This window comes from Megalobrama amblycephala, linkage group LG1 (assembly GCF_018812025.1).
Source record: "Megalobrama amblycephala isolate DHTTF-2021 linkage group LG1, ASM1881202v1, whole genome shotgun sequence".
Classification (NCBI taxonomy): Eukaryota; Metazoa; Chordata; class Actinopteri; order Cypriniformes; family Xenocyprididae; genus Megalobrama; species Megalobrama amblycephala.
The window spans coordinates 57,057,025-57,078,459 of record NC_063044.1 but is presented as its reverse complement, the minus strand read 5'-3'; the positions used below and the strand labels follow the sequence as shown (position 1 = coordinate 57,078,459).

The 21,435-nt window shown below is 36.9% G+C and overlaps 3 protein-coding genes across 4 annotated transcripts; 1 reads left to right on the top strand and 2 right to left on the bottom strand.

Moving 5' to 3' along the window:
• Window positions 1–4,593, bottom strand: LOC125276018 (beta-galactoside-binding lectin-like). The gene is made up of 4 exons (XM_048203419.1): window positions 4,442–4,593; window positions 1,546–1,625; window positions 1,289–1,460; window positions 1–569 (listed from the first exon to the last, which is right to left on the bottom strand). The coding sequence occupies exons 1-4, from the start codon at window positions 4,445–4,447 to the stop codon at window positions 423–425; spliced, it is 405 nt and encodes a 134-aa protein (XP_048059376.1). The 5' UTR covers window positions 4,448–4,593; the 3' UTR covers window positions 1–422.
• A 6,955-nt stretch (window positions 4,594–11,548) lies between these two features.
• Window positions 11,549–16,226, top strand: eef2kmt (eukaryotic elongation factor 2 lysine methyltransferase). The gene is made up of 8 exons (XM_048203410.1): window positions 11,549–11,793; window positions 11,872–11,934; window positions 13,508–13,588; window positions 13,689–13,790; window positions 13,868–14,001; window positions 15,423–15,670; window positions 15,828–15,977; window positions 16,084–16,226. The coding sequence occupies exons 1-8, from the start codon at window positions 11,683–11,685 to the stop codon at window positions 16,182–16,184; spliced, it is 990 nt and encodes a 329-aa protein (XP_048059367.1). The 5' UTR covers window positions 11,549–11,682; the 3' UTR covers window positions 16,185–16,226.
• alg1 (ALG1 chitobiosyldiphosphodolichol beta-mannosyltransferase) lies at window positions 16,198–21,259 on the bottom strand. 2 transcript variants are annotated; one of them, XM_048203359.1, is made up of 13 exons: window positions 20,952–21,258; window positions 20,685–20,762; window positions 20,477–20,580; window positions 20,235–20,383; window positions 19,519–19,608; window positions 19,288–19,398; window positions 19,028–19,149; window positions 18,898–18,936; window positions 18,212–18,271; window positions 17,068–17,178; window positions 16,833–16,947; window positions 16,669–16,744; window positions 16,198–16,557 (listed from the first exon to the last, which is right to left on the bottom strand). In XM_048203359.1, the coding sequence occupies exons 1-13, from the start codon at window positions 21,223–21,225 to the stop codon at window positions 16,420–16,422; spliced, it is 1,467 nt and encodes a 488-aa protein (XP_048059316.1). In that variant the 5' UTR covers window positions 21,226–21,258; the 3' UTR covers window positions 16,198–16,419. The 2 variants fall into 2 exon arrangements, with proteins under 2 accessions (XP_048059316.1, XP_048059324.1); XM_048203367.1 differs by lacking the exon at window positions 20,685–20,762 and having other exon boundaries at window positions 20,952–21,259.
• Between the last annotated feature and the right edge of the window lie 176 nt (window positions 21,260–21,435).

Below are 21,435 nucleotides of genomic sequence, written 5' to 3'. Positions count from 1 at the left end.
TTTATTGGAGAAAACAGGATTTTATTTTTATTTATATCTGCCAACAGCTATAGTTTGTGAACTTGCTTTAGTTATAAACCAGATTTAAGAACATGATGCTGTATTATAGAAAAGTAGTAGGAAAAATAAACTAGTTGGAAAATGTCAACCACCTCTGATATTGGTTTACATGTAGTCCTACCTCTAAAGCTCACAGCAATTTTTTGTAGTTGTGCTCCCTCTAGTGATTAAGATAGGCAGTGCCACAGCAAAATTATAATGCTGATTTGGAATACAAATGATAGGATTGTGATTGAGACACTCCATATTGAGTAAGTGAAAACTGTGGAAGAACAGAGCTGGATAAGTGACAAAATAAGGCAAAGAATCATTCAGCATTCAGGATACAACAGTGAGCCTTTTTTTTTATTATTTTGATTAGTCTACTTGATTTCAAATCCATAGATCTTGGCCTCGCCATCAAAGTGCATATACTTGTACTTCTCAGCACCTTGACGGTTAGGGAAGTGAAATTCAGAACCATCAGGAAGAGTCACCAGGAAATCCTCATTGGTGAATGTGATTTTTATCTAAAGGAAGAAAAGAAATAAGATAGCATGCTAGTTAAAGAGGACCTTCTTGATCTTGATCTTGTTTTTGGGCTCTACTAGAATAGGCTTTCATGCTTGTATGTTCAAAAAACACATTATTTTTCACATATTTGACATTGTTGCAGCACCTTTCTTTCCAGTCTGTCAGTATCGCTCTGTTTAGTTCCTGTCTCAATGAAGGACCTTACTCTGAATAGCACAATGTGCTCTGATTGGTTGGCTGGACCAGTGTGTTGTAATTGGTTAACCATTTCAAGTGTGTTATGGAAATGTCACAATCCTTACCATAACAGCGAATTTCAACACACTACTAATGCAACTCAACCAGCTCTCAAACCAAGCTTGAGTTTTTTTGCATATGCTTTGGTGGGAATTATTTAAATGAGAAATATTGTGATGTGTTCATTCCCAAAAGAAAACTCAAGACATCAAGTTTAGAAACAGAGCTTACTGATATAGACAATAACTCCCTTTGGAGTCACTTTGAGCTTTGTAACTTTGCAGACCTTTTTCATACTCAACCAGTAACACTACACACAAAATAAAGCTGAAAATGTAAAAAAGCATAATAGTTCCTTTTTAAAATCTTGATATAATGGCCATTATATTTCACCCACAGCTCATTTATTATTATTATCTTTAAGTTTATGCTTAAACAGCAGCTTCATTAAGATATATATGAAAGTCTTGTGTCTTGCCTGGTAATCCTCATTCAGATTAAATGGAAAGCTGCTCTCTCTCTGCTCCTCGCACCAGTTGCCACCATGGAATGAATTGCACACTATAGTGCGGTGGTCACCATGGGCGTCAAAACGAGGGTTCAAGTGTAGAGCGATGTCATCAGCGCTGTGACCAATGTTAATGGCAAAACTGCAATAGAGCAAATGAGAGATACAGTATAACTCTTGTTGCTGTTAACATCTTGAATTCAAAAAGTTACTTTGCAGAGGCTTACTTTGTAGAATCGGCCTTGGGGATTCCCGTAACAGTCAAAGTCTGTCCCACCTTGAAGGACATATTCTGCACAATCACACCCTGTTAGACAGAGTGAGAGCTCATGTTACACTTTATTCTATCTACAGTCATTTGATTGTTGTATATCTCACAGACTGATTTGTTTGGGATACACACTACTAGTATAAATAGCAGAACATGTGTATCCACTTAAATTTGACTTGTACAGCTGGGCACTGTGCCTGGTTTTCCCTAGAGACCAAAGAGAGATTGTAGCTGTAATGATGGAGTGCACAGAATCAGCCTCACAAAAGTCACATTTTCCTATGCATTGAAAGGAAAATCCTGGCCCAATGGTAAAAGGCAAAGAGCCAGACTTCAAAAAACTGCAGATGTGGCTTGGTTGCTCTATTGGAAAACCTCTGTGCTACAAGATGGATACAAGAAGAGCTATAGCATAAAGTCAGCATGAAATCAAAATGGACAATTCTTTTTTTTAATGGAATTTTGCAGTATTCATTAAAAAAAAAATTACCTGTACACATATTTTTTTTTCTATAAAATTAAAAATAACTAGATATCAAAATCACTTCCTCTCCCTTTTGCAGTGACATCTCTTCTCTTCTCTGGTGATGTGTTTACTGGTGCGAGAGTGGGACAACCTGTCCCTGACATGACATCACATCAATAGCAACCACAACCATCCAACAATCCAATCAATTGACCCTTCGAAAAGACCCACCCCCCTTAGTTACTGTTGCTTTGTCCGACAAGCCTGGTGCTGTCACGCCACACAGAGTGAAAAATACATTGCGGAGCAAAGAGGACACTGACAACACGTCGACAGAACAGGTTACTTATGATATTAAACAAAGGCCCAGCTTTCAAATTGTGTAATTTTTTAAGAAATTCTAACAATAAAAACCGTTTTGTGGCTCTTTAATGTGCCGTGACAGATCGCTGTAGCACCTCAGCTCAAGCGGCTCATGAACCGATCATCTCTTCTTATTAGTTCATTTATAGCATCAAATAAACATGAATGAACATGAGAAGGAATGTTGTTTCAAACACGGAAAGACGTATGTACACACCATTTTTCAAGTTCAAGTCCACCGAGGTTAATCTTCTAACTCCTGACTGCTTTGTCGGACAAAATGGCAGATTTGGCATTATGATTGGTTAGATCGTTTGTCAATGAAACTTCTGGCAAAGGGTCAATTCCCAATGGACAAAATTAAGTCTGTTCTTGTTCGAGGATCCGTTTCACTCAGATATCCCTACATCACAACAGGGAAGAAAAGACTATCGCAACTTCCGTTTCATGACGACTTAGTCATTCAATCTTGTAAAAACCAGTGGCCATGCCATCTCTGTGCAGATCTGGGGTAAGTTGAGAAGCCAAGTTGGGTCAGCAGCTGCAAAATCACAAGTTAAATTATACAAAGGCTCTTTTGTGATTCACAGCTGCCAAGGAAAGTAGATTTTACAGCTGTATTAAAGATGGCAAAAGAGATTGGCTACAGCTGGCTGAAAAAGTGGACAGAAAAGATGGTCAAAAGAGAGAATGGAGAAGACAAAGAAGGGAAAAGGCACTTAGATTGAGAATGTGAAAGAACAGGTGTGTAACAGAGGTGAATTCTTTCCACATTATTTGGTGTGTAGAACGACACTCTCAGAGCAGTGCGCTACGTCTCGCTCTTTTTTTCTCAACTTTTTTAAACTGCTTAATTTAACTGCAAAAGCGAAACTGGCTGGTGATACTTGTGAAGAAAGAATGAGTCACACTGCTTCCTCTGAGAAAGTGAAGAGAAGAGAGAAAGAGAGAGAAAGAAGAGAGAAAGTGAGCTAAAGGTCTCCTTTTCAATGCCCCTGGGTACTGGTTTTAGACCATAGTTGGGCTCAAATTGGCCAGTCTTGCTTCATCTGTAGAAATGCCAGAGGATTAAACATGTTAAAGTATGATAAATTACCCTAAAATTACCCTAAAGGGTTACAGACTACATGCATTGCAAACCCAATAACCTAAGCTATAAAACTAACCTCTGTCTTAAATGTACCATAATTCACTTTCTATTATTTGATTATGGCTGCATTGCTCCATGAAAAGGCTCACATATAAAACTAAACTCAATGACTCTAAATTGCAAAAAAAAAAAAAAAAAAAAAAAAAAAAGTCTTCCCTCCGGTCTTCAGTGTCACGTGATATTTCAAAAATCGCACTAATATACTGATTTGACGCTCAAATTTTTTTCTTATTATTATCACAGTTGTTCATATTTTTGTGGAAACAGTGTTACTTCTTTATATAACGTAAAAGTCTCTACTGTCACTTTTGGTCAATTTAATGCATCATTGCTGAATAAAAGTATTAATTTAGCCTACGTAAGAAAAATCTTTCGAACTATTTTGTTCCAATTTTCTACTCTTTCTATCTGAGGTAAAATATTTATTTATGAATTGCATTTCTTAATATTTACGAGGGGGGGAAACGTCACTGACCAGTACAACATTATGATAGAAAATGAATCTGATGACAGAACTAACAATTTAGCAGTATAACGGTTTAAGTGGGTCACCATGTTGGCAAAATCACGGCGACCGTTTAAGTGCAGTCAGATATGAGCAGGTCACACCCATGAGCAATGCATATCAGTAGACACGATTCTATCATAACTATACACCAAACACACAAACACACAAACAGTATCAACAGACATAAACACCTGACTCCAGCTGCTACGAGTACATACTGTAAGATATTAGCTAGGCTATTTGATGTAACTTATGATATGCAGAATACATTGTGACATATGCTCTCTCTAAACAACTCATATGCAGACCATTTGACATAAAAAGAAAGGAATAATGTATCGACGATGTTTTTTAAAATTACTCACGTTCATTTTGACTTCCTTTGAGCCCCACTGTGAAGTGAAATCAAGTGTCTGGGAGAAAAGTTGCGAGCTGTGGAGGGCTTCTTATGTCCACTGAGAGCTAGGAGTGTTCAGATCTTCAGATGACCGATCTTTATTTCACCCAATTGGATTTCTTTGTCTACTCAACCTCGACCAATCGTAAAAGAGTTATGTGGAGTTGCTGTATGGAGTCTATTTCTAGGCATACCCTGGTAATACGCTATAAATACATTTAACTAATTAAAACAAAGTTTTAACCACAGTTAATGCTGCTGTACGTTGCGAGCAGAACATAATTAATGTAGTTATACTCTTGTACCCCATAACTAATCTACTTATTATGGCTTTATTAAAATAATTGGCTTCAGTTTCCATGATAATTAAACACGTAATAAAATTGACAGGCTTATGAAGGTATTGAAAAATGTCACACGTTGTAAAATACATTGATCATTTAAGGAAAATTCGTAATGATGAGTTGTTGGTATCAGAGGTGATGTATTTGTGGTCTGAGTGCTGGAATACTTAGTAATATTGGAGCTGGTGACAAAAGGGTGTGGTACTGACCATTTGCGCTGCTTTGCGAAACTGACGAGCATTTTAACACGACTGTGTCGGTTAGGGTACTTATTTACCTGAACTGTACAACCAATTTCAGCACATAGGCTATAGCAACAGGTTTGTTTTGAAAGTAAGTTATTTATTAGTGTAACCGCAAAAAAATGTTTTTATAGGGCTCCAGAATGTGTCTTAAGAGTACTGACCGCAAACTGAGGATGCTTTAGAGAAGTGAGAGACCCCCAAATAAATAGCCTATCTGCAATATGTCATTCAGTAAATTTTTACAGTTTTATTGATTTTTAAACATTGTCATATACAAATAGTATATGACCCTTTTCTCACACAGAGCGAAAACACCGATTAATTAAAAAAATAATAATAATGTCCAACTGAGAAAATGAAAAATAATAACTCATCTCAGGATTTCTGTTTTGTCATCTGGTCAGTCAGAGAAAATATTTAGAAAGTATTTATACAGTTATGCACAGGCAATAAAATGTTTTGGCAGCAGCAACCTCAGATAGCAGCTGCATGCCCATCTTTATTATATCATCATCAAGATGCTCAGGAAGAGAAGAGTCTACTGTGCGTCCTGCACGTCCAAGCCACGCCCACGCAAAGCTACGCCAACACCAACCACGCCCGTCACATCTGCAAAGAACGCCTTCTACATAAATTGTATACTTAAAGCTGCAGGTCATATCTTTTTTTTTTTTTTTTGTTAAAATTATTCAAAATCTACGGGGAAAAAAAATGGGAAGGAAGGAAATTTTACTTGGTGGTGGAAACAAATTTGGGATGGGAGGAATTTTTTTTTTCAAATCTTTTACGTTCCCTCGCAAAGATGTTTTGCGTTCCCTAGCAAAGATGTTTTGCGTTCAAAGATTGCGTTCCCTCGCAAAGATGTTTTGCGTTCAAAGATTGCGTTCCCTCGCAAAGATGTTTTGCGTTCCCTCGCAAAGATGTTTTGCGTTCCCTCGCAAAGATATTTTGTGTTCCCTCGCAAAGATGTTTTGCGTTCCCTCGCAAAGATTGCGTTCCCTCGCAAAGATGTTTTGCGTTCCCTCGCAAAGATTGCGTTCCCTCGCAAAGATGTTTTACGTTCCCACGCAAAGATGTTTGCGTTCCCTCGCAAAGTTATAATCGTTCCCTTGCTGTGAGCTCGGACAAACACTTCCTCTTTAATGTCCCGCTGGCTGGCAGTAGTGTTTTAGTTAGTAACATACGTTAATAATGCACACAAATAATGCGCGGCTCATAGAGTTTGAACTTGTTGGACTCAAAAATGAAGAAATGCAGTCAGTGCTTATGTCAAGCAGTTCGGTTGGTAATATATTCACAGATTCGAGCTTCCCGGATTAATAACTCGTGAGCTAAACGTTGTTAAAACACAAATGCAGCTACTTCCAATCATAGTAGCCTAGACAACAAGCTACAACAACCCAATTTTCCTAAAATGTGTTTTATAATAAATTGGTCTCTATGAGCAAGCGGCGGAGATACACGCCTGAAGGGACCGTCTGAAAAGTGCAAAACCCGAAACCCTTTTGCTCATTTTATATTACGAAAAATACTCAATAACTTAACTGTAACACACTGTACTGGCACCAATTCAGTTCATACATCACTGCTCTCCTGCTGGTTATAGGTACTACAACACTTAGTTTGGCAAGTAGCACTTAAAGGCCTTCTTTACACAAATGATGTTGGTACACAGCTTACATGCAGCTTTTGCATGATAATGGCTTACTGGATTTGATGGCATTACAATTTATTTAATATTTTTACTAATAACAGTGAAGTTATTATTATATTATTTTATTTAATAATTAATAATCATAAACGTTATGCTTTTTTTTTTTTTAATCAAACTAAGTGTTGGTTTTGCACTTTTCAGACGGTCCCTTCAGGCGTGTATCTCCGCCGCCTGCTCATAGAGACCAATTTATTATAAAACACATTTGAGGAAAATTGGGTTGTTGTAGCTTGTTGTCTAGGTTACTATGATTGGAAGTAGCTTCATTTGTGTTTTTAACAACGTTTAGCTCACGAGTTACTAATCCGGGAAGCTCGAATCTGTGAATATATTACCAACCGAACTGCTTGACATAAGCACTGACGAGAGAGGGCTGGCGCAAAATGCGGCATCGGCATCTCGCAGCGGCACTTCCGGCGGCATCTCCAGCGGCCAGGGACTTCTTCGGCAGCTGTCGCTTGAGCGGCATCTCCAGCGGCCGCGGCATTGGCATCTCATAGCGGCACTTCCGGCGGCATCTCCAGCGGCCAGTGACTTCTTCGGCAGCTGTCGCTAGAGCGGCCGCGGCATCGGCATCTAGAGCAGCCAGGGACTTTATTCGGCAGCACCTGCCGCTGACCATTATAATTCAATGTTGTTTTTTGTTTTATTTTAAAAACTACATTTAATCAAAATAACATAATATAACAGAAGACTATCATTTGTAAGCATTTATCACAAATTTTGTTAATAACGTTCTGATGCTCCACTACATAAGAGAAAGTAAATCACATGTTTTGATAAAATAAAACTGCAGTGTTATCCATTGCTTTGAAATGCACATGAATATAAACTGATATTTTGTTAATACAGAAATTAATTTCTGATAGACTATGCTGCACAAAGCTGAAATTGCGGCATCTCGTAGCGGCATTTCAGGTGGCATCTCCAGCAGCCACGGATATTCTTCTAATTTTAAAAGGCTACATTGCAACAAAATAGCATTATATATCACAGGACTGTCATTTGTAAGCATTTATCATTAATTTTGTTATGTAGGCCTTTTCTGATGCTGCAGTTGCTATCAGAGCACGCTGAAATTACTGCGTGTGTATATGACTTATGGAAGCTATATAATGTAATGACAGTCCTGTGTATATAGCAGCTTAATATTAATTTCTTCAAACGTAGTTTTAAAGTGAAAATATTACACCGAATTAGCGGCAGGTGCCACAAACAGCGACAGCTGCCAGAGAAAGTCCATGGCTGCAGATGCCGCAATTTCAGCAATTTCAGCTTTGTCCATTGGAATAGTAAAACAAGAAACAGATTTTTAAAATCTAATGTTTTCCTAATAATAGAAAAATGTCCCTTTTTTTGGAAACCATCAGTAGAAAGTCTGTCATTTCATATATATTTCTTATTTTTAGACTTTTAATCTTGAAATTGACCTTTTGACCTTTCAATGGCCTCATTGTTTGTACTTAAAAAATACAAATAAAGTTACATTTATCTGATCAGTCCACACAACAAGAACATCATTCAACGTTAATTTATGTAATATTTCATTTTCTTTCCAAAAACCTTTAACAAAATGACCCTGTAACGGGGTGGTAACTGATGTGACGGGGTGGAATGGACGAAGTGTTTCTCTATATGATCTGCTGGTTTTAAACTTTAAAAACTGGGGGAGGGGAGATACCTTCAAATTGAGTAAAAAGTGTGTGAGTGAGTGAGTGAATGAGTGAATTAATGAACCAAACATTGTTGCCAAGTCTGCATTTTTCCTGCGAAATTGGGCTAGGCTACTTTTACACTGTTGCCGTGGGTTGTTTTTCATGTCCGCGGGTTGAAGCGAGCCCAAATAACATGATATTTAGCCCTTGGAATGTAAATTTTACCAAAGGAAACCTGCCAAAAAAAAAAGTTTTACCCCCCCAGAATATGATTTTTATCAGGGGACATTTTGGGATGAAATTTACCACCACCGGGGTGGTAAGTTTAAGCTTGACGGGCCCTGCCTAACATGAAAAAGCAACAAATAAACAATGTAAAAAAAATGTGCATAGTTGCCTTCTTTTGTTCTTGGTGGCTATAAGGCTCAAATGATGTCACTTAGGCTTTGTGATGTCATTTAAAGGAACAGAGCATTATTTATAGATAAAACAAGTTAGTGTGACGGGGTGGTAAGTCAAACTGAGGGACGTGCACAAATCATAAAATATTTACCAAAAAAATAAGGTTTATTGTGAATAAATATATTTTGTGTAAACAGGGACACAAATATAATCCTGAAAATAGTATATGTTTGAAAAAAAATATATAACTTATTTGGTGATACTTTAGATGCAAGTGTCATGTTGGGTTAACACGGACATGTGAAATTGGCTATGTAATAATGAAAAATGATTAAAAATAGTATGCTAATCTTCAAAAAAAAAAAAAACATTTGATCATATATCATGTTAAAAAGAACACTTGAATTAATAACTTTAAGCTTTGGAAACAGACTTTGGGACATTTTTTGTGCCTTATGCATCTGATCAAACGTTGCTGACCCAAATAGCACCCGTTTCGTAGAATGACTCATATACACACGCAGTAATTTCAGCGTGCTCTGATAGCAACTGCAGCGTCAGAAAATGCCTATATATTAACAAAAATTAATGATAAATGACAGTCCTGTGATATATAATGCTATTTTGTTGCAATGTAGCTTTTTAAAATTAGAAGAATATCCGTGGCTGCTGGAGATGCCACCTGAAATGCCGCTACGAGATGCCGCAATTTCAGCTTTGTGCAGCATAGTCTATCAGAAATTAATTTCTGTATAAATATCAGTTTATATTCATGTGCATTTCAAAGCAATGGATAACATTGCAATTTTATTTTATCAAAGCATGTGATTTACTTTCTCTTATGTAGTGGAGCATCAGAACGTTATTAACAAAATTTGTGATAAATGCTTACAAATGATAGTCTTCTGGTATATTATGTTATTTTGATTAAATGTAGTTTTTAAAATAAAACAAAAAACAACATTGAATTAAAATGGCCAGCGGCAGGTGCTGCCGAATAAAGTCCCTGGCTGCTCTAGATGCCGATGCCGCGGCCGCTGGAGATGCCGCTCTAGCGACAGCTGCCGAAGAAGTCACTGGCCGCTGGAGATGCCGCCGGAAGTGCCGCTATGAGATGCCAATGCCGCGGCCGCTAGGAGATGCCGCTCAAGCGACAGCTGCCGAAGAAGTCACTGGCCGCTGGAGATGCCGCCGGAAGTGCCGCTATGAGATGCCGATGCCGCGGCCGCTGGAGATGCCGCTGTAGGGAGAGCTGCCGAAGAAGTCCCTGGCCGCTGGAGATGCCGCCGGAAGTGCCGCTGCGAGATGCCGATGCCGCGGCCGTTGGAGATGCCGCTCAAGCGACAGCTGCCGAAGAAGTCCCTGGCCGCTGGAGATGCCGCCGGAAGTGCCGCTGCGAGATGCCGATGCCGCATTTTGTGCCAGCAGGGGCTGACTGCATTTCTTCATTTTTGAGTCCAACAAGTTCAAACTCTATGAGCCGCGCATTATTTGTGTGCATTATTAACGTATGTTACTAACTGAAACACTACTGCCAGCCAGCGGGACATTAAAGAGGAAGTGTTTGTCCAAGCTCACAGCAAGGGAACGATTATAACTTTGCGATGGAACGCAAACATCTTTGCGAGGGAACGCAAAACATCTTTGCGAGGGAACACAAAAGATTTGAAAAAAAAAAATTCCTCCCATCCAAATTTTTTTCCACCACCACGTAAAATTTCCTTCCTTCCCATTTCTTTTTCTACCACCATGTCCCTTTAGGAGCTCCGTAAAAATCACATTTTGAGCAAGTACATAACCAGCCAGTGTTCAAAACGATCTCCCTACCTTAGCAGGATTCACAACGGTAAGCTTAAAATAATGTTTTATAATTTGGGTGGTACTGGTAGGTTTCCACGGCAAATTCGAGCATTCTGCCATTCGTCTTTGTGTCATTACGTCACGTCTGTAAACAGAAAGAAGAGTCCCAGCTAGTATGCTAAATCACATGTGAGGATGGCGGATCATTTCTCACAGCAGCTGCAATAATTAAAGGGTTAGTTCACCCAAAAATTAAAATTAATTCATTTATTACTCACCCTCATGTCGTTCTACACCCCTAAGACTTTCGTTCATCTTCAGAACACAAATTAAGATATTTATTTTGATTAAATCCGATGGCTCAGTGAGGCCTGCATTCAAAGCAATGACATTTCCTCTCTCAAGATCCATAATGGTACTAAATACATATTTAAATCGGTTCATGTGAGTACAGTGGTTCTATCTTAATATTATAAAGCGATGAGAATATCTTTTTGTGTAAAACTCAAAAGATTCATAATGCTCTGAAGCAGTGTTTTGAAATCGGCCATCACTAGATATTGTTAAAAATTCGTTTTTGAGTTTTATAATAATTAAGATAGAACCACTGTAGTCACATGAACTGTTTTAAATATGTTATTAGTACCTTTATGGATCTTGGGATAGGAAGTACCATTGCTGTCTATGGAGGCCTCGCTGAGCCAATGGATTTCATCAAAAATATCTTAATTTGTGTTCCGAAGATGAACGAAGGTCTTAAGGGTGTAGAACGACATGAGGGTGAGTAATAAATTACATTAGTTTCATTTTTGGGTTAACTAACCCTTTAAACTTATTTTGATGGCGGATTGTAATCCAGAAAGGTCCAAATGACAATCATCACAACCATATGATTTAAAGTTGATGCACAACCAACCCGGCAGGTGGCGCTGGAACCACAAAATATGTGGACTGAGACACACGAAGAAATTCACCATAGAGTTCACACATGCATCTTCCGCAGTCTCTAGTAGCAAGCATATTTGTGTGTTTTAAAGATATTAGTTCCAATGAAAGTTGAAGAGGAGGAAGGAATGGGCCATAAAACTAGAAAAGACGTTATACACACCTTTCAAGTGAACTTCTTCGCTATGGGTCATTTAAATGCATTTCCATGGGATGTAAGTAGCACATTTTACTTGCGACAATGTATTTTTTAGGTCATCTTTTGTTTCATTAATAACGCAATGTTTTTGTAGTTTTTAGACAAAGAACTTACAACTTCAGAAACTTCAGACATCATAATAGACATTCTTCAGAAGGTAAAGAAGCTACTGTGAAAGCGAATGAATGAGTTAAAGGCAGGGTAGGCAAAAAAATGTATAAAAAACTTTTTTTCAAAATTTGTTTAAACTTTATTTATATATCAATACATAATTAAAATGTAAGTACTCTGAAAAAGAAAGTATAAAAATCGAGTGTCTGTAGACCTCTCACGACTGTTTTAAAGACAGCTCATTATTTCCATTCACTCCACCCCCTCCCTTCTGGGCTCCTTCCAAAGCCACGCCCCCAAAACGCATGAACGTGTGACTCCGACCACTGAGCTGGAAGACGCATTATTTACCTGAGACGAGCGGAGAGGAAGGAGCACAGTGCATGTAGTGACATCATGTCAGAATCACATGTAATAAAAATAACTTTATAATTATGAAGATAAACAAGATGTATTTTAGTACTCACTATCAAGCTAGCATATTGATATTGGTAAAGTTTAAAATATATATTTTTTGAATCGCTAACGAGCTAGTTATCTATAAGGCAAAGCTAAAAACAGGTTGCATGATACACGTTTTTCCATTACCATCATTTACACTGTGATGAAGATGAATTTCGTGTAAGATTCATAACATATACGTTGTTCTACAGATCAACAGAGTAACATACACTCAAATATCAACTCACAACTGCATTGCAGACACAAAATAATAACACACACATACAACAAAGTGTGTACGACACACACAGATACAAGATAAAGACATCAGTAAACATAGGTAGAGAATATAAAAACAAAACAAAGGCGAAAAAAACGTGCAGGTAAACTTACAGGTGAACATGGTAAAAGACTTAGACAGAGGGTAAAATTATGCACAATTCAACACTATAGCTATCATTATTTATCGTCTCTACTACGGCTCGCTAAGTAATGTTATGTTAGCTATATTACGCAGCTACGTGTGCTAATGACACATGCTTCATGAAAAAATAAACAAAAAAATATGTATGATCAAAATACAAAAAGAAAGATTTACCTGTCCAGCAGAAATAAAGCCATCAAGGAGTCACTTTTCAGCCCCTTGAGTTCCCTCAGTTCTCGCCATCGCTGGAAAGCCACGCCGATATTAACTCGCGTTTTATTTCTTTGTTTATCCAAAGACTTTTTGTTCATTGCCTTTTCTTGTACTGTTACTGTCTTCCTTTTTTTGCCTGGTTTGCCTTCACTAACTGCATAGGCCGGTACTGTGAATTTAGCTTGCTGTTTCTCTGCCATTGTTTTGGTATTCCTAGGATCCATGCCTCTTGGATTCCCCAAATCAAACGTGTGCGCGCAAGTGGGCAGGTCATGTGTGGCAAAAGGGTGGTTGCCATGGTTGCGAGAGAGTGACAGCCGCCTAAGCCAATCCTATGTTTCGTCCCGGATGGAAATAATGAGCTGTGTTTAATACAGATTAAACGGTCTAGAGTCACTCGATTTTTATACTCTTTTTATCAGAGTTCTTACATTTTAATTATGCATGTATATATATAGAAAGTTTAAACAAATTTGGAACAAAATTTCTTACCTACCCTGCCTTTAATCAATAAAATTAAAGATTTTTTTTTTTTTCGCAGACATGTTTGCATCCCATTTGTCTCAAGAATCCCCCCTCTTTAAAGTACAGAAGACGCTTCCTAAGAGAATTGATAAAAAGGGTTGGCTTTGTTTCTTTACAATCATAAAACGTTTCACACATTTTCAACTGATTTTGGGATACTGTTTGTTTAGTTAAGTTTTTTTGTTGTTGTTTTGCAGCATGAGACGATAGCCGCTGAACCTTTGGATGTACTGTATGAAGCACTAGGAGAACTCATGTTTGCTCAGGAGGAGGACTTGTGCTACAAAACCTACTTACTGGTAAGTTAAATCACTTTAGCACTGTACCTTATTCCTTATAACAGAATTTAATATCAGAAATTGTTCAATCTCAAAAGCCAACAGGAGATGCAGTTAGTCTAGCAGAGAACGTGGCCCTCATCTCTCAGGGCACCACCGGTCTGGTTACCTGGGAGGCTGCCTTGTACCTGGCTGAATGGGCTCTGGAAAATACACACATCTTCAAAAGCAAGCAAGTCTGACACTTCATAACTCTCTGCTTGATTACATTTATTTCTTTATATTATATGATTTTATGAGATACAGTGGATACATCTCCAAAAATCTGAGACTGAAAATCTGGGATTACTGCCATTTAATGTTTAAGTAATATTTAGAATCTTTTTGGGGGGAAAAAAAGAGAAAAAAAAATGCAATTACAAATATTTAAGATGCTGCACTATTGCTCTGTCATTAACCAAGTAAGTACAAAAATAGCAATGATATAAAAAATCCACTTACATTATTTTATTGATAACATAATTAGTAATTTACAATTGTTTCTAATCATATATAGTATATATACATATATACTGTTCAAAGGTTTTGGGTCAGAATTTTTTTTTTTTTTTTTCAGAATTGATACATTAAATTTATCAAAAATAACTCTGACTTCTACATTGTGTAAGATAAAATGATGTGGACATTGAAGATCTTGAAGTTTATTGCAGTGTAGCAGTGACAAAGTACTTGGAGCACCTTGGGTTCATTGGAGTCGGAATGAACCCCTGAATATCAAAATCCCAAACCTTTTATCCTGTTACAGATTACCACTCCTCATGTATATAAAGTTGCTCCTGTCGTAACGGCTGTGGTCTGTATGTTAACGAAGTTGAGATTTCCCATTGTCTGAGATGGTTCTCGGTATCCCACACTTATTCCCATTCTACAATTGATGACCATTTGCTCAGGATGTGATCACCCCAAATGGTGCAGAAACAAGATAACTGATGACTTTCTAATTCTCTATGATAATTAAGCCATTTTGGGGATGAGCTCATTCTAATAGTTTGGAGTGGAATATGGGTTGAGGCAGACTACAATTTCTTACGATTACTAAAATAAATTGTATTTCCAATGAATGCTGTTCTTTTGAACTTTATATTAGTCAAAGAATCTTAAAAAAATTGGTTTCTATAAAAAATATTAGGCAGCACAACTGTTTTCAACCAATAATAAGAAAATCAAATCATATTAGATTGATTTCTGAAGGATCATGTAACACTGAAGACTGGAGTAATTATGCTGAAAATTCAGCTTTGCATCACAGGAATAAATTAAACTTTATATTATAAGTTTATATTAAACTATATTTAATCAGCTATTTTAATTTGTAATATTTTACAATATAATTTTTATTTTTGATCAAATAAAATGTATCCTTGGTGAGCATAAAATTTCTTTCAAAAACAGTAAAAAAAAAAAAAAATCTTACCGACCCCAAACATTTGAACAGTAGTGTATATATTATGTAATGTAGTATATAGTATGAGAAACAAGAACAGAGTGACTGAAGCTACTTATAAAGGAGTGATTGAAGTGACTTTGTTTAGTTAATTGTTTAAATTATTACATTTATGCTGCTATAACTTTACATTTGGGCTGTACATGCAGGACAGTGCTAGAGCTGGGCAGTGGAATTGGACTTACAGGCATTGTAGTATGTCGGTCATCCAGCCCAACCAAATACATCTTCAGCGACTGCCATCAAACTGTGCTTCAGAGGCTGAAGGACAATATCACAAACTGCTTAACTAACTCTGACAGCAACAGTGCGTCAGTGAGCGTGGAGGAACTGGACTGGGAAAATGTGTCTGACGAGCAGCTGCAAAGAATACAGGCCAACACCATCATTGCTGCAGGTGACACAAAACCCAGGGATATTTTCAAGATTACACACACATTTTCAAATGTGATTTATTCTCATTTAATGATTAGAAGTTCTCTGAATCATGCCTATTCAAATGAAAGTATAATGCTTGAGAAGTTTTCAGTAACATTGCTGTTTATTTGAACCAGATGTGGTGTACGATCCTGATGTAATTGCTTGTTTGGTGAAGCTGCTGAGCAGGCTTCTGAAAGACAAAGTTCAAGAAAACCATCCTGATGTTTACATTGCATCTGCTGTACGTAACCCACAGACGTATGACTGTTTCAAGAAAGAATTAGGTTGGTTTCATATTAATATTTTATTCCATTACACTATTGATTTAAAACATATTCATTATTCCCTTCATAATGAATGATTTGAATGATACATTTCTTTTATTTACAGAAAGAGCTGGACTGAGACATGTCATCTTGAAAGATTCTGTTACTCAAGTATTTCCATACAACCGAGCCTCTACTATAGAAATGACCAAAATATATGTATGACAGAAACAATCTCTTTGTAATAAAGTGTTTATTTACATATTATTTACAAGGAAAGTGTGCTTTTTATTCTCATATTCAAGTCTTTCCCAATGGCATTGCTGGAATGCTGATTGTCCCATTGTGGGGACTGTTAGCTTAAAAATATGTACCCTGTGCAAATACCTGACAGTAACTTTCCATAGAATGGGAGTCAAAGGATTTGAGAGGATGCTACATGAGCCCATCACCAAGATGTTCAGTCGCAGTGCTCTTTAATAAGCGGAAGAACGTTATGGTCCCAGTTCTCATCCCAGCGCTGCTGCCCACTTTCCCTTAGATTCTTCCTGAAGATGCCCAGTTTCCCCTGATCACCAGGGAAGTCTGAAAACAGAAGCTACAGAGATACTAGAATTAGCCATCAACATTTATCACAAGGGATTCAAGATGTTTAAGAAAAAGTCTTGATCTTGTATCTCACGCTGCTTTTTATTAACATAAGTCTTACCTTTAACTGTTCAGACAGCTCGCTGGAGTCTTTGAAAATGAGCCCGTTTTCCTCATGTTTCACCAACTCATGCAAGCTAACATGATACAGAATGAGCTGATGTAATTGTTTCCTGCATGACAACTAACATATGTTAGCATTACAGATCAATCTCACAATCTTACCACTGAAAGTGTATGGCACAGACTGGCAGGCAACATCCAAACATGTCAACCACTTTCATTGGAAGGTCAAGACCACTGGATGATTTGTGCAAGCATACCCCAAGATCAGCCGAACCTGCGTCGAAAACATCAAAGAACAGCACACTTGTGTAAATGCATGTATTTTAAGCCAATACAATCAGCAGTTAGCAAAAAATGAACACCTGACCCATTGCTGTTAATGAGTTCCTCTTACCAAGTAAAACTGGATAATCCTCTGCTTCCAGCCATGGAGTGCAAATCTTGACATGTTGAAATTCTTTAGAGTCAATCAGCTTCTTGTAATACTCCTTCTGAGGACCTTTACCTGTATTAAAACACAAACACAGGCATTGGTCCACGGATGACTTTATGGGCATTTATTCATACTAGACTCAGTGCTGTGTAGGGTTGGGAATCAAAAATCGATTCCAATTCTGGAATCAGAAAGTTATTATAAAATGAAATTTCGATTCCACTAATCGATTTCTGTATGGGCAATTTAATGTGGTTTTAAACCATTCAAGAACACAGAAAGAGAACTCAATTTGGCACTTGTGCACTGTTTTTTGGGCTGGGCACATCAGTGCGCACAAAAAGCCGCCTCTCATATAGTGTACTAATACTGAATTGAGTTCTCTTTCACGTCTTTTTGTACTTAAATGGACAAAACCACAAAAAATTATGTCAAAATATCCTTTTAAACATTTGGTTATGTCTTCAGTGTACATAAACAGTTGAGAAAGAAAACGCATGTTTAACTGTATTATGGATCCGTGCATTAGGTCTTAAAATGACATCTGTCATTACTTTTGAACAGTAACAAAAGAAAAAGGAAATCACTCATGGATCTTGACTGAATAATTTTTGTAATTTTAATAAGGATTAATCTATAATTCATAAAAAGAAAACTATGCAGTGTTATTTTACATTTGATTTCAATTTCTTAACTTTGTTCAGTTGTATTCATTTGTACTATTGCTAATTTATTCTTATTGTAATACTGACTGTATACTTTAAATTATATATATATATAATTTATATATATATATATATATATATATATATATATATATATATATATATATATATATATATATATATATATATATATATATATATAAATAAATTTTATATATATATATTAGTCTAGTTTATTAGTTATTTGTTCTTTAGGCTGCTGATTTTTGTTCATGGTATTCAGCTGCAAAAGAATGTCTTGCAAAAAGACAGAAATATGACATAAATAGACAAACATGTTTGACTTTTTTTTATCATATTGGAATTGAAACTGGGAATTGATAAGAATCGGAATTGAAATCACTAAAATTCAAATGATACCCAATTCTAGTGTTGTGTACCTGTAATCACGCAGACCAATGATGGAAGTTTGTCCTCTTCCTCAACAAACTTTTCATACTCTATTGGAGATCAAATGTTGGAGATTACATAGTGTAATAGGTTTGAATACATAAACTGTAGTGCAACTGTAAATTACAGAAAAGGTTGTGGTACACTATGGCCTGGTTTCACAGACAGGGCTAAAATTAAACCAGGATTAGGTTCAGGATTAGTTCAATTAGGACATTTCAGTAGCTTTTATAAATGTATCTTAGAAAAAGAAAAAGAAAAAAACATTATTGGTGTGCATCCTGAGACAAAACAATGGCAGGGACATATTTTAACATGTCAGTGCAAGTTGTTTTTAGGTAAAACAGCTCAAACATGCATTTTAGTCTGGGACTAGGCTAAACCTAGTCTGTGAAACCAGGCGTATAGTTCATAAGTCTGATGTCAGTAAGATTTCTTAAATATTTTTAAAAAGTTTATTCGAAAAAAAAAAATACAGTAAAAACAATAATATTGTAAATTATTATCATTTGGAAACTAATACTTTTTTGATTCAAAAGAACACCATTTATTTGTATTTTCTTTTTTTTTTTTGTAAAATATCCTTGCTGAATGGACGTATTCATTTAAAAAAAATCTTACTAACTTCAAACAGTACTGTATATGGAAAGATAAATAAATAAATAAAAATAATAACCTTCAAGGGCTTGTAAAAGAATTGAAAAGTCTTCATCCTCTGTTAGAGAACACAAATAATGAATGTTAGGACATTTCAATTAAACAAACAAAGGATAATATCCCTAGAGCTCAGTGTAAACGGCACTGACCAGTCCAGCTGGTGCTGCTGATAAGCAGAGCAGGTCGTCCAGCAGAGCGCGTCACAGCACCTGTTTGAGTGTTACGCTCTGTAAAGGCTGTCAGTTCCATGTGCTCTTTAGTGACATCACAACTAAGAAATCATAAAGTGGAATGTGTAAAATATTAATAAAATTAAAAAATCAAAATGACAACAGAGCTGAGTTGTATTAAATACTATTTGTGCGACTTAATGGAATGAGAGCAAATGGCTCTACATGAAAATACTTACCTAGGCCTAAATGGTGAATAAACACTGCCCATTCTGACAAACAGCTCATGTTGAAGTTTCAAAGGTGTTTCTCTAAATATCGAGGGTGGCTTGTCATATAATGTGGTTGCCCTACAATTGCAAGATTGATTAACTGCCTTGTCTTATAAAGAAATTAAAGTTTTATTGATTTAATAAAAAATAATAAAGATCCAAATATTATTTGATAAAAAAACATGTAATACAGCATACTCAATATTCCAGTTCTTCTGAAGATCTTCCCTCATTGCATTAGTGACACATAAGTTATGATCCGAGAAACATCCAAAGAGCTTCTCATACCTGCCAACAACACAAAGCACAGTTCAGACGATTCCCAAATACCGGTTAAAACACACTGTCCTTAAAGGAACACTCAACTTTTTTGGAAAATTGACTCATTTTCAAGTTCCCCTAGAGTTAAACAGTTTTTTTTTTTACTGTTTTTGAATCCATTCAGCCGATCTCCGGGTCTGGCGGTACCACTTTTAGCATAGCTTAGCATAGTTCATTGAATCTGATTAGACCGTTAGCATCTCGCTCAAAAATGACAAAAGAGTTTTGATATTTTTCCTATTTAAAACTTGACGCTTCTGTAGTTACATCGTGTACTGAGACTGACGGAAAATGAAAAGTTGCAATTTTCTAGGCCAGTATGGCTAGGAACTATACTCTCATCCCAGCGTAATAATCAAGGAACTTTGCTGCCGTACCATGAGTGCAGCAGGCGCAATGAAATCAGATTCAAATCAGATTCAATGAACTATGCTAAGCTATGCTAAAAGTGGTACTGCCAGACCTGGAGATCGGCTGAATGGATTCGAAAACGGTTAAAACTCAACTGTTTAACTCTAGGGGAGTTGGAAAATGAGCCTATTTTCAAAAAAAGTGGAGTGTTCCTTTAAGAGATATTTTCATGTGTTACTTACCATTTTGCCACCTTGACAATTAGATGATTCTCTCCATGAGTAAGAGCCATTATGGTGTATCCATAGTTGTGCCAGTCTATGATGAACTGGTTTCCCCTGAAACGACTCGCCACCCATGTCACTGCTATAGCTGGCAGTCCAGGAGGGTTCTGCAGAATGCACAAATGTGACTTAGAATGTCACTTTAAGAGATATAGAAATCAAATATAGAAATTACTTTGCTAAATACAAGAGACAGACACCTGCATAAGGATATAGCCTTGGTCCTCAATCTTCATCAACACATAGAACAGCTGGAAAGACTGGAGTATCACTTTTGAAATGTACCTGAAAATTTTTGGGCCAACTGAAAGAAAAATGCAGATCACATTCTTTATATCAGAATGACTGTGCATGTTCTGCTGTGCTTGCCAGTAATCTTTTTAAACATATTTTATATGTTTGTATTACCTCTAAGCCCCTTTAGTTCTGAAATTGGAAGTATGTCTATCCTGTCATCTTCAAGAATGTCTTGATGAGGTTTAGTACCTACGTGAGCAACATGCTAGTGTTAGAGGTGCTAAAAACTAGCACTGTGACCTGTATATGTAATGCATATTTACAGTTTATTAGCATGCCTTAAATTCAGACATGGGGGCTACATTTATGGGCATTTTGTATCATGCATAATAGCAAATAATGATGCAATGAGAAGTGCATGCGTTAAAATGTATATACCAAGAAAGCCAATTAAGGTGACACTGTATCCATGTCTGCTGAGAGAGAGCGCATGATACTGCATGCGAGGACTGCGCCCTATATCTCCCAGCACCAACACGCAAACGTTCAAATGTGCAAGTTCATCGCGTCCCCTTAATCCACTGGCTAGTACAAAAATAAGCACCACTACAGCGACTGGCAGAAGAGCCCACGACAAGCTTAACCCTGATAATAACCCTAAAACAACCAATGAAACTGTCACTACAGCTACTGCCGCATTGGCATCCGCCATTGTGTTTTCCTGAATATGACGTGGCTGAAAGTAGGACAGGAAATTTAAAGAGACACGAACCACAGGCGAATACGGCTAATTATAGTTGCATTAACATTCTTCAAGATCGCTAAAACCTATATAGCTACTACCAATAAATGAATTAAACATCATCACATAATTTCGGATGTCATAATAATTCTCTGTATTTCCATTCGCGCGCACTGGAGT